The sequence below is a fragment of the Vidua macroura genome, chromosome 18 (assembly GCF_024509145.1).
Source record: "Vidua macroura isolate BioBank_ID:100142 chromosome 18, ASM2450914v1, whole genome shotgun sequence".
Taxonomy (NCBI): domain Eukaryota; kingdom Metazoa; phylum Chordata; class Aves; order Passeriformes; family Viduidae; genus Vidua; species Vidua macroura.
This window is the reverse complement of record NC_071588.1, coordinates 11,929,478-11,948,075: the sequence shown is the minus strand read 5'-3', so window position 1 is coordinate 11,948,075 and position 18,598 is coordinate 11,929,478. Positions and strand designations below refer to the sequence as shown.

The following is an 18,598-nucleotide window of genomic DNA, read 5'->3' as shown; positions in this document are numbered from 1 at the left end:
ACAGTGGTCATCTGTATCACCAGAGATGCATCTTTTTCATGGGTACCTCCACAGCCCAGCAGTACTGTCTGAGAAGAAGCACGAGGATGGAACAGGAGAGTATCATTCAGCCTGGCAACAGCATTTTCTCCTGCTTAATTCTTCCTTTGATTCTGGAAAACTTCAGCTGGCAAGCACTGTTCACCCACAGAACAGGGCATTGTAAGGACAGAGTAAGGGCTTAAACACTCTGCTGTTATTGTCAAGGTTTTCAGACTAAAGACGACAAATAATACTGTAAGTTGAGGCAAGTTTTATTTAGACTGTACAAACAGGGCACTGGGGAAAAAACACAGTGGCTTGATGTTGGGACCAGTTCTATGAATTAAGTGGAGTAAGAAATTAAAAAGGCACTAATCTTAAGAAAAGACACTCCGTAAATTCTAAGAATATAATTCATTTAATACTGTTAATCTTATAGCACAAAAAATAAAACAAGCTATGATCCCCAAAATAAAATTTAAAAGCTTACACTTAATATTATTGCCTGAAGATCATGGTCTTTAAATTACATATTGTGTTTAAAAGTTTACACAGTGAAGACTGTCTCAAATACAAGGCCACCTTTCCCACTGCAATAATTGTATCCTTGTCCCAAAATACGCTTTAACACAAATAAACAGAAAATGACAACTATACAGGAACGCTTTCACTGGTCCCAAAAGGCAGTCTTTTAGGCAAGTCTCACTTTCAAATGCAGGTATTGAGGAAAATGCTTGAAAACTGGACTAGAAAACAAAGGCAGCCCACTCATTCCCAGGATGTTAATACAATATAAAAAATTATTTTACAGGCACATGAAATGGCACAAAGAATGCTGTTTCTCCCTTTACAAAAATAATGCTCAGGCTCTTCAGAGCCTCAACCTAAACAGGATATTCCCTTTTGTTTATTCTTTCCCAATTTGTAAACAATCATGAATTAAATAAGCGCTTATCCAGTGATGGACACTGATTAAAACAGTTTTCATTTAAACTTTCAGACTGCTCAGAGGCTTCAATGTCTATATACACATGTACACAGCAGGAGGAAGCCAAGCCTTTCGTGACAGTTGACTACTGTGGCACCAGGTCATTACACCAGCTCCTAGTTCCAAAGCAAGGACAACTTTAATGGTGCATAGATCGAAGCCATCACTTGCAGGCTCTCATGCTTCATATCAAGGTTACCTTACACGCCCAAGAACATTTACACTGATAAGATTATCACTCAGATTTAAGAGGTTTCATAAAACGACAGCACATGTGTAAGCAAGCGACAAGCAATTGAGACTCCAGAGTCCTTCAAAGAGAAACACACACTGATCCAATGCAGTCTTTATATGAAAATACTTGTCTCATAGTAAAATAGCCAAGACACATTTTGAAGCGAGGTTACAATCAGCTTAGGCTGGTCAGTATGCTACATTGAAACCACATTTTACATACCTGAACCACACCGCTGCTACTTGGAGAAACACTGTTCATTCATGGCCTAAAACCAGGTTCACAGAAATTCAAGAATTCTTGTCTTTGCATCAGATACCACTACACACAAATTTTGCATAGTTTTGAAGGTAAAGTACTTTGCTTTTCTGCAGTATTGGAACATAATTAAACCTAAAACAATGTTTGTGTTCAAAGCGTACACCTTATTCAATGAGGGGATGAGTCAAGATGTTTATTTCAGTAAAAAAAAATCAGGTTAAAAGTTATGTTCAAGATCTCAAATCTCACAGTATTTATTTACCACGCAAAGGAAGAATTCTACAATCAGTCTTCTGAAGAGTTGCCTGTAACTAGGTCAGGCCTGAAATAAGATTTCTCTGCAGCAGACTGAGTTTAGTGCAGTTTGTATTCAGAAGATGACTTTCAGTAGTACAATCTGTGTAGTAAACGTGTAGGTATTGTTGGGGCACAGGAAAAACATGACCTTCTTTACTTAAGAGAACTGCATAGCTTTTCTTTGCAAGACAAAATGTCAATGCCTATTGTCAAGAATTACAGCACCAAACACTTCAGTCAATGCTACTCTACTTCACAGTTAATTTGGTAGTAAAATGCTCTACAAGAACTTCCAGACTGTCAGCCACTTGGATCAATACTACAGAAAACAGTTAATAGATGAATGGAGAGACTTCTTTAAAACCTGGCATTTTGAATGTCTGCTTGTGAATGCCATTTCTGCAGTTCTTCAGTGCCTTCCAACTGAGGATTTCATGGCACTCCCACGTGAACGACCAACAACATGCTTTTATTAGGATCAAGCAACACAAATCAACAAGAAAACATGCTGGAACTTAAGACAATGTTTATATCATTAGACATTTGTAAGATCTGATGACATTCTGCAGGTGTTTGAAGTTTCTCATTTTGCTACAACCAACAGCCTACCAAAGTTGAAAAATGGGAGCTGCTGTTTTCCTGCCAGCTTCACACTGGACATCTACCTTAACCAGGCTGTCTGAAAAGGGAGGTTTTGTAGCTGTATCTTTGCAGACATGTATTCTGTTAATTCAGTGTTCCATCATTTTGAAAAGAGCATTCCAGTTGACCTACAAGACACATTTGAAGAAGGTGGCACAGGATTCCCCTGTGCCTACGCTTTCATATCCTGCACCCAGGCTCAGGCTGAGCACCCGAACAGTGCTCACCCCAGCTGCAGCCAGGAGCTCCCTGCTGCAGAACAATCACAGCAAGAGAGCTTAGGAGGGAAAAAGCTACACAAAGAGGGAAGGAGCTACACTAGTAACAGACACCTCTGTGGCCTCCTCCAGCCCCAGCATTATCACATGGGGGAACCCAGGCAGCTGACTCCAATTAACCATTTTCTAGAGGATGCTGGGAAGAGGAGGGACATTGGGCCATATATCAAACAGAGCCAATGCCTTAGGAAGGGTAAAAGAAAGATGTCAGCATGCAGAGGAGTTGGGATACAAGCAAGGAAAAAGAAGGAAGGGGAAAAAGATGAAAGCAGCTCTGGAAGAGAAGCAGAGCAACACAGACACTCTGGTAAAAAGGTACTGTGTTTGAAAAGGAACTTTTGATGAGCTGGGGCTGGTATAGCTAGGAAACTTTGGAGAGAGCAGGAAGCCTGCAGAGAAATTGATATAAAAGGTCTTTAAATGTTTAAATAAGAGGATTTTTATCAGTATTTACTAAATTCTTCTGTCCCACTCCTACCTCTCCTCATGGCAATCTGATCTGTCTACCAAGTAACAGCTTGATGACAAGCACTTCTGTGTAGTAAAACTACACTTTCAACACTGCAGAAGAGCTGTATGTAGACCAGGCCAAAGTGTTTCCCCAGAAAGCTCATTTTCTACAGTTAGTGCTTGCAAAAATCAACAGAAATGCATTAAATATGTCAAAACCAAGTTACAAGTATCAACCCCTCCTAGGTTTCCTTATAAATAAATGCCTCAGCTTCAATGCAGCTCAATCAATGGTTATTTGCATTTAACACACACTGTTTCAGGAAGGTCAACAACAAGCTTAAGAGTTAACAGAAAAGAGCAGTGTCTATTACAACTGCTTAGAATACATAAGCTCCAATTATTGTCCTTTAAAGAAACCATCATTTTAAACGTACTACCTTAGGACAGGTCGTTTCAAAACTAAATCTTCTTCAATTCTAAAATTGCATTTTTGTTGTTGCTTTTTGTTGGACAGTAATGCACAAAGTTGCATGTTTGACCTAAGATTGGGCTCTTTCTACTGAGCAAACCAGAAAACGTCCATGGAAGTCTCAGCAGGAAAGGTTTTATTCCCATACCTCTCTGCTATATTCTGGTTCAGTCTTCTGCAGCTTAAGGCCCAAAAAAATTTTAAAAGTGAAACTAAATTCTGGATGATGCAACTATGGTCTGAAGGTCAGGCAGTGACTTCAGTTGTATGTATTCCAAATGTATATTAAAAGAACTGTCAAACTGCAGCAAGCTGGAAAATGGGCAATGCTAGCAATGTGCCATTAAGTCATCATCCCACCTCAAACAATGCTAATGATAGCCAGGACAATGAAGCAGCAGTGTAAACCGGGCAGAGGGAGTCATTCGTTCTCGTCTGGGTTTTGAGGGTCAAATAGCTGGACATGCGTGAAAGGGAAGAGCCCTTTCCGACCGTTGACTTCTCCTTCCCACTGACCGTTTATATTCATCCTCGTGACCTTCACAATATCTCCAACCTGCAGAATTAGAAACAAAAAAACCCCTTATCATACATGGGATTCTCACCTCTCATACAAATCAAATGAAGAACGCAAACAAGCCCATCGTAGGGGAAGAAATCTTGCCCTCTTCTTGGCAGAAGGTTCAATTGAAAAGTTTCTTTTACTGAACTACAATACCAGCACTTTGCTGCTAAACATAATAATGTTGTCTGTGCTCTGAGATTCTTAATTACATGTATATTTATAAAGATTACTGAACTACACCGCTTTTTATAGGCGAGCTTACAGCTTCATGCAACAGTATCTTTAGCTTAGATAGAAATTCACATCAGTAACGCTACCATCAGTGATGAGTCACAACATCCTTTCAAAAGAGCACAGTACTGGGACTGGTTTTAGCAGCAGCTAACTTAAAAGAAATGTAGTTTTTCAAAGAAAGATTCCTAAGGGAAAGAAACCAATACTTGAAGCTCTAATTCTGATGATCACAGTCTAAGAACCTTCTGTAATTTCTAAAATAATGGTACACTTCCAAAGTGGGGAAAAGCAATCTCAAACTTTTTTTTTTTTTTTTTTTTCAGTAGTAGTAGATGTAGATTCTAACTTTATTTGTGGTTTTCACATCTACTTCCTGTCAAAGCATTTGAAGCAGGAATGATGATATGTCAGGCTTTCCTACCGTACCTATTCTCTTCCTATCTGGCAGTGGAAAACGAGAGAAGTCTAAGCTATGATCAAGCAAGAAACAACAGCCCAAATGATGATAAATTATACTCTTACCATTCAACAGCTATATTTAATCTGGATTAGGACAATTTACAAAATGAAATATCCAAATTGACAAGAAGCATTTAAGACAAGCTAAATACTCATTCTTCTGAGAGCTGAACACGTGGTCTGTTACAGCAGCTCTCTAACTTTCCCCCTCCCTTCCTGTTTACTTATTTGACTCTATGTGCTAACTACAGTAAATATTAGAAAAGTGACATTAGCAGCTAAAAACTAATTTTACAAAAAGTAGAACCAGCCTATGACCAATGCCCACCAGTTTGTTTCCCAAACTAGATCCAAGCTCTTTGTAATTGAGTCTCAGTTATCAAACTACTGCTGTGAAATTCAAAGGAAACTAGCTTTAATCTTATTTAGGGAAAACATAGACATTGATATAGTATGTAAAGCAATTTCTCTACATTTTCTAAATAGTATTAAAATTCAGACCAGATGCAGGTAGGCCCTTGGCAACATCCTTAAACTTTTCAGGTGAGACCTGTATATTTTATGTTAAAGAAAAAGCCCTGAGTTTACAAAACAATGTGCATGTCACTAGATTATTTGAAGCCCATTTAACCCAGTTACCATTATTGTAACAGGTATTTTGGAAGATCATGCAGAAGCAAGAACCTTTAAGTGAAATTTAAGATACTATAATAAACTGGTTGGCAGTCAGTCACTCAGTGTTATGTCTCTTAAAATGAAATTCATTGAACTTTGAAACTATTCTCAGAGACTTAAGGCTTATGTTTGCTCTGCTTCCCTACTTTTTCTCCAGTACTTTGGTTGGCTGTGTCCTGTCTGCCCCCCATATTTGAGACTGTCTCACTTGGAACAATTGTAAGAGAGGAGAAAACCCTTTGAAGTCCCTTAAGTTCTTAGGATACAACTGAGGCCATATTAATTTCTTAAATGGACATTTTTATATATGCTGCTCCTAAACTCAAACATGAAGTCAGCATACAGAATGAAGCAGTTAAACACTGCACGTACACACAGAATTCACCTGACTGCTTTTCAGCTCTCCAGGGCCTGCTGCAGCATGCTCTGATTGTGTATTTGCTAAAAAGCACAATTTGTCAGACTCCTCACTCAAGAAAGCTTTAAATAGTAACAAGATGACCTAAACAGGAACCTAGCAAATGTTTCTTTAGGAAAATGCTGATAAGATCTATAAATACTCCGTGTTACATTTGCTACATTTAAATAACCCTTGAAGACAGATCTAAGTTCCAAATTCTAGACCCAACCTGAGGAAGATGCAGCCGTCATCACAACAGTTTAAAGCTAATGGGTTGTGTTTTCACTACTCCATAAACCAAACCCACTCTCAAACCCTTTAATCTTAAAAATGATGTTTTGAATCAAAAACGTGGACCTGCACTTTCTGAGAGTCTGACAATGTAATTCTGTTCATGTGCTGTAGAGATCAATCCATTATTCATTCTGATGCTCTAGAACAGATATTCTTCAGCTTGGTTCTGAAAGACTTGGCTTGGTGAATAGGTTTGGAAATCTTTGCTTCAGCTGAGTGAAAAGAGTATTTAAAATATGCCTCCTATTGCATGGCAACAAACTGCCCTATAGATTAATGATGTAAAATGTCCTTCATGCTGCTGGGTGAGCAAAGCTGCTGCACACCAGCATCTGCCACTAAAGAGAGCTGGCTGAAAAAAAGCTACTCAAAACATACTCCCATATGCTGAGAACCACTGGAATAGTAAATTAATTTGCAATAACTTTCTACTATTTTTGAGAGGGCTTTTTTTTTTAATGAAAGCTGCTGAATATCCTCTTGTGCTGTATTATTTTAAAAATGTAGTTTTCCTGAGAAGACTAAATTAAACAGTATGTTGAAATAAGATTTTTGGTGCAGGAACCTTGATTTCATGCTAGACTTATTCATGGATCTTACCTTAAAGACCTGAATTTCAAAAATGTCTAGAAAAATCTGGTCAACTAGTCCCTCTATGTCTTTTTCCCCCAAGTAAAAGCATTATTTCATAAATGCCTCTTAAAGCATCTATAACATGGTCAGCTGAGGTGCAATCTCCCACTAAAATTATTTAACACACTATTTTTTTTCAGATAATGTTTTAAACCAGTCAGAAGAATTGTCTTATGATGAGGCACAGGACAGAGTCAGGAGACCTGGTTCTATTCTCATCTCTGCCACAAACTTCCTGCATGACTCTGGACAGCTAATAGCCCTTATCTACAGATGACGAGAACACTTCCTTAGACTCAGCATCTCTCAGATAAGTTAATTCAGTTGTGAAGCACACCAGCATGGCTGGAATGAAGTATCACTGCTGAAATGAGTAATACTTCTGAAATGCAGCCATTTGGTTACACCCAAATGATAAAAATCAAAATGTATTTTAGATAGCATCTTTCATTATGTCCTTGTTAGAGCATGAATTCAAAGCCCTGGGGAAACACAAGCTGTGGAACATGTCAGTCAGAAAGGTTACTTCATTTACTCTAGACTCTTCCATACCTGCCTTCCATTTGAAGCTGATTCATACTCTGCAAAAGGTTTCCTTCAAGCCATTTTAGTCAACCAATTCAATGAGTTTTACAGATATTCCAACAATTCTATGTTAATAGTTCTATGGCTGATAAAGTTCTGTAATATAAGTTTAAGGAGATAAAAATGCATTAAAATTCTAAATCATCCTTTTAGCCCACTGGGTCAGTGCTATAGTAAACATTGCTCTCTGGAATCTACAGGGTGTTAAATCTCAGTCATTATCCTAATTAGCATCACAGCTCACCTTCTCTGCTAACACTAACATTAATACCAAAACAAAAGAGTTCTTCAGGCCAGCTGCCTGTCTGGAGAAGAACAGACAAGGTCCAACACTGAGAAAATACCTGATACCCCACTGTCCCCAAAGTGAGGAGCTAGGCAGAGTTCAGCCACTCTGCAAACAGGACAAAAGGACACTGAAGGAGCTGCTGCTGTATTGGAAGATCCAAGAAAGCACCAGGCTAAAAGCACAGCTTAATTATCCTTCAGTTCTGATGTTCTGGGCCAGAACACAATTGATTCCCAAACTGGAGAATCAAACAGTTCAGAGGAAAAGCTTCATCCATTCTTGAGGCATGAAAGGAGGTTCAAGGGCAACACAGAAATGTGGAAGTGCTAGATGCAATTAATCAGGCCTCGCCTAGGAACAGATTAAAACAAAGGAACTTTGCATTTCTCCAAGAGCCAGGAAAATTGTCAGAGCAGGGGCTGCAGCACCAAATAAGTGCTGTTTTTCATTACAGGTGGTAGCCTGTCTCCTTCAGATTGAGCCACTGTCGTGACTGTACAGAATCTGGAGAGTTTACTTTCAGTTCAACAGTTACAGCAACTAAAGCTCCCTGATCAACAGCTCACACTACACAAATATAGGATCAATACTTTGCTGAAAATCCAGACTTTGTGGGTTAGATGCATTTTAATGTGTAACACAGCAAGGCTAAGTTTCCTTGGCTTAAGAAAAACACAATGCTTGTTGTCTACTGAAAGAAGTAGCCTAATTTCCTAATTAAGAAAGTTCTACTGCTAGCACATTTTGGCCTACTTGTCTCAACTTCCCTTTGAAGAGGGAAAAAGTTAACTGTAACCTAATTGTAACAAGCTCAGGAGAAATATTGTAAGTCAGTTATATAATTATGGTGGATGGATATTTATTTCTCCAAAACATTTCAGTGACAGGTTAACGCTGTACTAGCAAATATACACATGTATGATTGCTACATCACAAAAAGGTAAACTACTTAACACTATAATGCAGGCACAAGTCTATAAAAACACTGGTATAAAAACTTTAAAAAATACAGTACAACTCATGTTTAAAAAGAAAAAATAAATCTTTGATTCCATAACACTGTTAAGTCTGGAAATGAACTCTAGAACCACTGCTGCCTTCAAAATTAACTATGACACTGATTAGAGCATTGGTGATATATTTAAGAACATTTTTTAAAGCACAACAGGTATAAATCTGGTGGCTGCTGCTGGTCTCCCACTGTCTGGCTCCTTACCCTGTCTCATTCCATGTTATAAGTGAATATAGAATTTGTTGTTCATGTCCTGGTTAGAGCCTGTCAGTTTGAAACAAGGCTTCATTAGCACACTGTTTCTAACAGACTGGCTATAGAATTACTGCAAGTTTTTAAAGGCTGGGAAACTCTCAGGTAGACTTTGCTGCTCTGCATCACAGTAAGAGTGCCAAAGAATCAAATCAATCACCTTAAAGTGTAAGTCTTTTGAACATGGGATTGCCCTCCTGGTTTTCCCACAGTAATCAGCAGGATGGGAGAAGAGCAGTGCATAACCCTGTGGTGCAGTTTTGGTCCCAGTAAGCACAGGACACTGTAACCCTGTCCTTCATAGCCCTTCCTCTACAGCACCAGAAAGGAAGGAAATAGCTTCTTGGCTACAAGTACACAAGTAAAGAAACAGACCTGGCTTCTCGGCTGTTGAGCTTTTCGGTTAGGGGTTGGGTTTGGTGGTTTCTATTTTTATTTTGTAGCTTGCTTATTTAGTGGTTTGGGCTTTTTTAATGCAGTATCCATAAAATTCTACACATATTGGTAATGAAGTTAGTTGTAGTGAGAAGCTACAAACTTCAATCTGTAGAATTTCATGTTCATTAAAAACATTAAATCTGAACTGCCAAAGTAACTCAACGGACAAGAGCATAATTAAATCTTAGAAATATATGTAATTTATTGTAGACTTTACTAACTGTTCCCTGGTACAGGGAGATGCACAAAATTACATGCACCACCAGCTGTAAGCTTTGAGATATTGTCTATACTTACAACTATCATTTTAGCCTATAAACAGATTATAATTTAATTTTTTATTGTAGAGAATAAAAGTGGAGTATATAATACAATAGGATCGAGTCAAGACTTAGGCATTAGTAACTTCAATAACACCAGTATTGTTACCCAGAGAGGCTGTGAACTCCCCATCCCTGGAAGTGTCCAAGGCCACACTGGATGGGGCTTGGATCCACCTGGGTTAGTGGAAGGTGTCCCTGCCCATGGCAGGGGGTGGGATGAAATGAGCTCTAAGGTCCCTTCCAACCCAAACCACTCTATATTCTATATAACGTTAAATAAACTTAGCCCAGCAAAAATAAATGCCCTAGTACTATCCTACAGAACTAAAATTGTAGTTGCTCTTAAATTGTCACACTTTTAAATTCACCAGTTGAATTCATATTTATCCAATCTATCAGATCTCATTTCAGATTTTCTGTAGAATAGTCATTTGGTCACTTACATTTTTCATGTAATAAATTAAAAAACAAACAAAAAAACCAACAAAAAACTTGCTTACAAAACAAACTTCTCTGTAACAGGCTATAAATTCTTACATTTTCTTAAAGAAAAATTCTGTCAGCTTCTGTAAACAATAGTGTACAATGGAAACACTGGACTTGCAGGCAGGGAGCTTGTCTCATTTTCAAGCTGAACCAAGAAGAATGACACTGCTCCACTTAAAAGGAAGTCAAGCAGATTACTATGCCGTGGCTTTATTTACTCCAGATGCTATTCTCTTCCTTTTAAGTACTGTCTGTGTGCTGACCACACAAGGCTACAGCCAGCAAACAGATATTTTGCTTTCATATTGCTTTATCAGTTGAGATGAGGTTGCACAATCAGCAACCATGTAATTACACTCACAAAGTGTTCTACCTGTACAAGCTGAACAGACACTTAAGGGCCACCTGTACTGAGGGAGAGAACTGTCAAATAATATTTTTATCAAAGAACACCATTAACTTTCTTCCCCAAAACAGTCCCATAACCTGTTTTTTGTCTAACATTACTTTCAGTGGTCTTACAAAACAGAAGTTTCAAATGGTTCAGTTTATTTAGTAATGTGTAGAGCCCTCACAAGGCTGGGAATAAATATTTTATCAGAGTCCTGCAAGGGTTTTGCAAACTCAAGGAAAATAATGAAAAGAAGCTGAATTATTTTTTCTTTAAGAATAGCCTAAGTGACAAAAAAAAAAAAAAATACTGCTATAATAAAGTTGCTAAAGTTCCCTATGCATGGATAGATATGGAGAAGCTGCAGTCACTGATTTCAATGAAAATGTAGAACAGTTCCCAGAATTCTGCTTCTGAAGCCTCCTGAGAAGCCACAGTGTGGATGAGGTACACTTGCAAAGAAAACAGACTGCACAGGAAGGCAAAATATGCCAGTGTTGAGAGACACGAGGCAGTAAGTGATTAGAGAATGAGAAGAATCTCTCAAACAAAACTTCAGTAATTTGAGGGTTCAAACCAAGTCAAACCTATTTGTTGGCCAGAGAATTAATCCTACTGGTATCCTAGAGTAGCTAAACTGATGGGGCTAACGAGGTCACCTAAAGGCAGAAAAGTCTATATGTAAGAACCAACCTTCCAAGTGGTTCTGTAAGTTCCCTGAAGTAATTCTATGACACATTGATAACATAACAAAATCAATCGCTTGCCTTGCTTTGCTTTCAGAAGCATGAGTAGTTTTGGCAGAAATTTTCTGTACAGTGCAGTTGGCAGTGAATTTACACTTTGTTCTATGATAATTTTCACACATTGTTCACAAATAACAAGCTGCTAGATTTCACAAAACAAAGAAATTCCAGTGATTCATATTTAACTTTTAACCCCACAAGAGTAACCTTAGAAGTTTAACACCACAAGAGTAACTTTAGAAGTCTTACAAATACAGGAGTAAAGCAATTAGGGTGAGCACTTTGAATAATGGGAAGTCACAAATATAAACTTCCAAATTTCAGTCAAAAGCATCAGCCATAGGTAACAGCTTTAACTTGCAAAGTAACTGAGCAAAAACAACAGGAAAAGTTCAAAAGTATTTTAAAAACCATTATTCTTTTACTTGCTAAAATGTTGCCGCTTCCTATGCTTGTTTGCTTGCATTTGTGCCTGGAAGTATTGCAGCATGCTCAAATTTCACTTTTTCCAGTGAGTCATTTTTGAATTACAGGTTAATTAGCCTTCAGTATCATCTAAATGTGAAAGTAACAGTCTTCTGGAGATAGCTTTGAAAAACTTCCTCCAATCAATCATTTATTCCAGTTAAACTAGAAGTACAATATTAATTCTTTATAGAATAACACTCTAAAGTTTTACAAAATATCTCTAATAAAAATAAAATTAAAAATGCAATAGCAAGCACAGGAACTTGCAGCACTTCAGAGGTTACTCTACACTCCTCACCCCCAGTTTAGGTGTTAAGGTTTCTTAAATTCCACTTTTGAAAACCAAAGCAAAAGGGGCTAGAATATTTCTGATATATTCTGCCCAGATTTTAGCTCTCAGCACAAGATCTTTAAGTGCATCTCAGAGCTGAGGATCAGAAACACTAAATGTATCAGCCAGCAATCTTTACCTTTCTCTGGGGGATGCCACTGTCAGTTCTTAGCCTGGAACTCTACAATGATTAAGGGAACATCTCTTTCCTTCCCCAAGATTAGGTGAAGAGGCAAAGCCATCCTCTCACTAGCACTTCTTCAGCATGTGTACACTCTGCTACCCTGGTAACATTTGCACAGTTGAACAAGCAAGAAGGGAGGGAAAATACAGGTCCTGAAGTTACTCACTAGGTCACTTTTCTCAAAGGAAGTGGTATAGATGAAGCAATTCTTGTGGATGTTTCTTCAGAATGTAACCTAACTTCTCAGTCCCTCAGCATAAATAAACAGACTCCACATGAAGTCATCCACATCAAGTTCACCATAACAATTTTTAGTTTCTTCTTTCACAAGGCAATTGAAAACTCTGAGACTGGAGGAAAAACTTACCTCTAATGCCAGCGCGGTCTTGTCATAAGCACAGGGTACTCTCTTTTGGACAGCTTTGGCATAGACTGGTCCATTCTGTGTGGATGGCAGAGGATTGATCACTGCTCCGGGTGTGCTGGATACTGAGGGGAGGGGAGTTGCGGTTTGAGGCTGAGCATAAGCGTGGGCAGGTTCTGGAATACCGTAACTGTTGGAATTCCTGTTTCCATGCTTCCCAACTGAAGGTCTGACTACCTTTTCTACGTAAGGAACAGGAATCATCCCAATCCGACCTTCCTTGTTTCTGGCACTCCACCACTGTTCTTCTGGCTTCTCTACAATTACCAGTATCTCGCCCTTTTTAAACGGGAGATCCTCGGCATCGTTGCCAGGAAAGTCATAGAGAGTCCGAACACACTCCAGGTTCTCTTCTGCAGTGGACATGGCAGGGGCAGATCCAGATCCCATTGGTGGACTTGGATACCTGAAGATTTGGTAAAAGTAACAGCTATTGGTTTGTATTTCCAGTAACAAAACTAAGTACTAGGTTTGCAGCAGGAACATCAATTACAGAAGAGTTAATTACTTGGATTTGTAACAAAATCATTGGCTTGGTAGCACTGTGAGGCATTTCATGAGTAACTCACACTTCTCAAATAATTACTTAAAACACCCAAAGCAGCCTCCCCAGAAACCCAAATTAATCTATCATGGGATGCAGAAAACTGGGAGAAATAATGCAAAGTCTTCATCCACCTGTTCTGGATTGTTGTGATGATCTTAGAGTCAAATTAATTCTATAGCTTAAGTTATGAGAGTAATGATACAGAAAACCAAACTAAGACTATGGTGGAAGGGCAATACATAGAAATGTAGCTGTGAATCTCTCCAAGAGTCCCCTGCCACCTCCAAAGTCATCCAAATAATTCTATTTTGTTTTTAACTTCAGCATCCACTTCTAAAGAATTCAGTAACTAAATGCTAGACTTGAAACACCGTAGAGGAAAAAGGGAACAAAAGTAAGATGGTATGACATCTTCATAAAGACAGAATGAAATACTTGCATCCACTGATAAGAAGGAAATAAGGAAAAAAAAAAAAAAAAGCTAACCTTCTATAAATATTCCTTTGCCTATTAACCATATTATCTATAATTTATTTACATACTTGTTTATGACTATGTCCATCATTTGTCAAATACAGTCACTTTGTTGTCTGTGATAATATATAAGATTGTCCATCAAATGAGAATGCTTTCACTATTTTCGTCATAAATGTTATACATTTTATTCAAAGCAGCTGTCAAAAAACTTTAGTGGATATAGGCCACAGCAGATACTTATTATCTAAGCTATGATAGCAAGAATGCATGTCATTAACCTACTTCAATTCTCTTTTGCTACTTGCAAAATAGGATGGAAGTCAAATCCCTGTGATTTTTGCATGATATGCCAGAAGGCCTGAAGATAAAGATATTCCATCTTTCAGACACCCTGCTGCAGCCAAAGCAGGGGGACAGAGGGAACCCTTCAGGGAACAATTGCCCTGCATAAGCAAGAGCTCAGCAACATCAGCAAGGATGGTCAGAGCTCACTACTAGAGACACAAAACAGACAGAAAGTTTAAAATGGTCCATTTAGGACTGTTTTAAAATTTTAAAATGTCATCTCCAAGATCTAGAAGTACTGTAGGGCTCTATATAGAAACCACCCTTCAGACTGTACTTTATGCAATTAAAAGAATGAACAAGCATCTGTGCCCAGGAAAATGCCAGAGAAATAAGAATTAGCATAACAGTTCTGAAGCACATACCTGGCAACCCCTATTCTAAATCTAGTCCATTAACTAAAAATTTAAAAAACCCAAAAATCTGGAAATGCTACCTTTCATCCTCCTTCTTGCAGCAAGAAGTCTCCTTTGCACAGAATTTAAAACCATCAACCACATAACTGATTTTTGTAAGAGTTTTAACAAAGACATGCTAAGTAAAAACACCTAGTCATCACATTTGTAGTTCTATAAAAAAGTCAATTCACTGCAGGTTAAGTCCCATTTGTCTCTGTGCTGAGGGAACAATATGCAACCAAAACCTTGAAAATAAGGTGGTACTAAAATGTTCACAGAACATTTCACACAGGACTCCTCACAAATACCAAATGTGCAAGTGCAATCAGCTCCAAGTTCTCAAGTGTTTTGAGAAAGCCAAGCCAGTCATGGCCAGAAATGATTATGAACAAGTTTTTGCATCCAGAAAGGTGCAAGAGTATCCAGGCTGGAGAACAGAGATAAGCATGAAGATTGCTTCAGTATAAGACTTTTTTTCTTCCCAATTCTCTACAAGTTTAAGCATGCACATAACACTGGGCAGCTCCATTTAAGCATTCCTGCAATGGTGAAAACGATTTTTTTTCATCTACCCATCTCTCTAGCCACTATCACTACCCAAAAGGCTGCCAGCAGATTGAATAGTTCCTGAAGGTTGTGCTTTCTGTCACATCCTGCCCATCACTTGACAGCTTTTCAGAATGACTTTTGAACACTTGAGTTTTTCAACTTGACAAGCTATTGTCAATCTTTGACAAGTGACTGTCATTAAGTACTGGTCTATGCCAAGGTTCAGTTGTAAATAAACCTAAAAGTTATTCTTCCCTCCTAAGAACTTGCTAATCTGCAAAACATAACAAGATATTAAAATGCAGAATTCAGGAGTGAACCAATTTGGATTTATTTTTTCAATATGTTACTACTTTTCTCATATTTAATTTCATTTCATTCTATCCAGGAAGCCCAAAAGTTTTGACAAAAGACACTGAGAAAGGCTTTATTAATTAAAAGTAAGGAATATGTTCTAGGGTTCTTCATAAGCAGTCTACTGATGCATGTTGCAGGTATGTCCCATGCTGGGACCAGGACAAAGAAGGAGCTCATAGCCAAGTCACATTTTCCCATCCTCCTAGAACAGCATTTCTCAGTGAAGTGTATGGTATATGCAGATATAGATGAACAGTGCCATAAGCAAACCGTGAGAAATAAGTGTTTTACATTATTTTGGTGCAGAAATGCCACTCTGGAAGTTTGGGAAATGCTGCCCTATGTATTAATGCTGACTTAATAGGGCGAAGCAGCCTAATCACATAAAAGCCAGTTCTATTGTAATCAGTGTGGGTGCAAGGGTAGACAGCAAACTAAGCTCAGAGGCTGTACTTCAATCACGGAGAGGAGTGGTGAACCAGCTTCTCAACCATCCTTGGAAGGGACAGACAATGCTAGAAGAAAAGGGTAACACAAAAAGGGTGGCGTGCGACCACACCCTCTTTCAAGGCCATTACAGCCCGTGGCAGATGTACCTGGTACCTTTACACACAAGGTCAGCACAGGGAGCGTGGATGATTGGACTGAAAGAGCAACACTTTTAACTGTCGGCGAGATCCAGAGCGTTAAGAAGGCCCAGCGTTAGAAACGAATGTTTCCTTAGTATTTATTCATAGCATCTACATCCAGTGCCAGGCTCCCGGAGCTACTCGGCTGGACTATGACACCTTTACAGGTCGCACCTCCTGGCGCCACTCGGAGCAAAGGTGGCGGTGGGTGTGGCGGGGGCGGGGGACACTCACCTGGGCGCGGGCTCGATGAGGGTGGTGGTGTCCAGGTAGTGGATCTTATAGAACTCCAGCAGGGCGGGCAGGTGCTCGAACTCCTGGTCGCCGATCTTAAAGCGGCGGTTGGGCAGGGAGTTGATGATGTAGTGGGAAACGCGGGAGTTCTCGGACACCGAGAGGACGTAGTCCCCCGGGCAGGTGGACGAGTCCCGCACCAGGAACATGCCGTGCCGCTGCCCTTGCAGCCGCGTCTGCGCCTCCGCCCGGGACACCGGGCCCACGTACCAGCTGGAGCGGTCCGACGAATCGAAACGAGCGGCGGAGGACATGGCTCCGGGCGGGGAAGGGGAAGGAAAGGGAGGAAGGAAGGTGAGGAGCCCGAAGGCCCAGGCGGAGGAAGAGACCCGGAGAAGAGGAGGCCTGGGCAGAGAGGCCTGGGAGGTGGAGCGGGCTGGGGGCGAGGGGGAAGCGGCTCGTGCCTAGTCCAGGAGAAAGGAAACCCAGGGAAAGGGGGATAAGGGAGAAGGAAGCTCCGTGCCGCCGGAGGCGAAGGGCCGAGGAGCGGCTGGGGTGGGGCTGGCCAGACGCGGCGCGCAGGGCCCCCGAGTCTCCCTCAGCGGCGGGGTGTGCAGGGCATCCTTCCCGCCTCTCTCAGGCCTGCGGCGGGCCCGGCCAGGCGGGTGACGAAGAGCAGCGGCGGCTGACACGGACAGGCGGCCCGAGAACGCGGCGAGCGGAGCCGGCTCGGCTCGGGGCGGGACGGGGGAGGCAGAAGCGCCGGGCGCCGCGTCCTCCCGCGGGTTCCTCCCCTCGCGAGCCCAGCTCCAAAATGGCGGCTGCGCCGGGCCGCGCGAACGCTCCGAGACACCGCCCCGCGCACGCGCCATGGCGGCGGCGGCAGCGCGGGGCCGCGCCCGCCTCAGGGGCCGGGCGGGGGGTTCGTGCCCCGGTGCTCAGTGCTGGCGCCCAGGGGAGCGGGAGAGCCGCCCCTTCCCGGTTTCTCCGCGCGAGTCACTCAAGCCGTCCCCGGCGCACCCCCGGTCGGTGCGGTGAGTGAGGCGGGGGTGACCGAGCGCCTGCCGCATCCCCTCATAGGGCAGGGCTCCCTCGGTGCTGCAGGCGCGCTTTGACGCGAGTCACCCCCCAGAAACTCCCCAGCCCTTGGCCATAAGGTATCTGAGGGGCACCCTCCATCTTCTCCCCATCCCTCTCGGCACGTTCTCCCTGCTCGGTGCCGCCCAGCCCCAGGCTTTGCTCCCCGGTGCCCCGGGACTGCCTCGGGCTGCTCTCACTGCTCCTGGATCTGAGGGGTGCCAGCACCCTGACCCCAGGCGGTTTGCAGACAGACACCACCTCCCCTGAGGTTTTGCTGGTTTTTACTAGTTAATTTTCTTTTAAGGAACAAAACGGCCCGCGGTGATAATCATCTCTGATCTCGAGATAATTTCCTACGTGCTCTAAGAGGCCGTTTCCTGCCTCTTCATAGCCTTGTTCCCAGATAACGGGGTCAAAGCCCAGAGTGGCCCAGGCGGGAGGGAAGATGGTGTCGCAGCCGCTGAAGAGGAAGGAAACCCCGGAAAGGACTCAGCAGGGCTCGGGGGCAGCGCTTGGCACATGGTGCGGATGAGCTGTTTGAATTTGAGAGGGAGGTTGGCGCCGTGAGCCCAGACAGGCACCGAGCTCTGACTCACGTCCCGGGGCCCGGCAGCGCCATTGGGCCTGTCCGGCCGCGATGGGCAAGGGCGCGACAGAGTAACTGCACGGGCTCCCCGGAGGTGCTGGAAACCTCTGCTAATGGTGTGATTTTAGCTCATCTTGTGACTTCCTTTAATTTCTGCTTTTTTAATTAATTTTGCTTCAGGGCTGGCAACGTGAAATGAAGCAGCACTTGAAAGAAAAAAAGCCAGTTCAAATGAGAAATAGATTTAAGCTGTCTTGAAGCACTGAACTGGACTGTTGTGCAGTGTTATTCCAGCTTTGCTGTCTGTCTTTCATGCTCTGCTTTTTCCAAAAGTTCAGTCATTACACAGTCATTTTTTTTCCTCTTTGTTCCTCATCCTACGTTGGCAACCAGTGCCAACTGAGGTGTCTGGATTGGAACATATGGGCTGTGTCTCTGCAGACGTTTAGCAGAGTTAAATCATCTAAAATGGAAGACTTCTCCAGTGTCATGTTTTAGACAAAACCATCCAGGAAAAGTCTCATCATTAAGATGAAAGGATCTTAAAGCAGCCCCTGAATCCA

The 18,598-nt window shown here is 41.5% G+C and overlaps 1 protein-coding gene across 1 annotated transcript; it reads right to left on the bottom strand.

The window, feature by feature from the left end:
- Positions 1-275: 275 nt before the first annotated feature.
- Positions 276-17,142, bottom strand: CRKL (CRK like proto-oncogene, adaptor protein). The gene is made up of 3 exons (XM_053993678.1): positions 16,370-17,142; positions 12,777-13,239; positions 276-4,200 (listed from the first exon to the last, which is right to left on the bottom strand). Exons 1-3 carry the CDS (start codon positions 16,681-16,683, stop codon positions 4,066-4,068), a joined length of 912 nt encoding a protein of 303 aa, XP_053849653.1. The 5' UTR covers positions 16,684-17,142; the 3' UTR covers positions 276-4,065.
- Positions 17,143-18,598: the final 1,456 nt, after the last annotated feature.

Coding starts and splice junctions, on each gene's coding strand:
- CRKL (XM_053993678.1), bottom strand. CDS start 16,683: ATGTCCTCCGCCGCTCGTTTCGATTCGTCGGACCGCTCCAGCTGGTAC. Junction 13,240..16,369: donor CTCATCGAGCCCGCGCCCAG/GTGAGTGTCCCC, acceptor CCAAATCTTCAG/GTATCCAAGTCCACCAATGG. Junction 4,201..12,776: donor AGACCGCGCTGGCATTAGAG/GTAAGTTTTTCC, acceptor CTAATTCTGCAG/GTTGGAGATATTGTGAAGGT.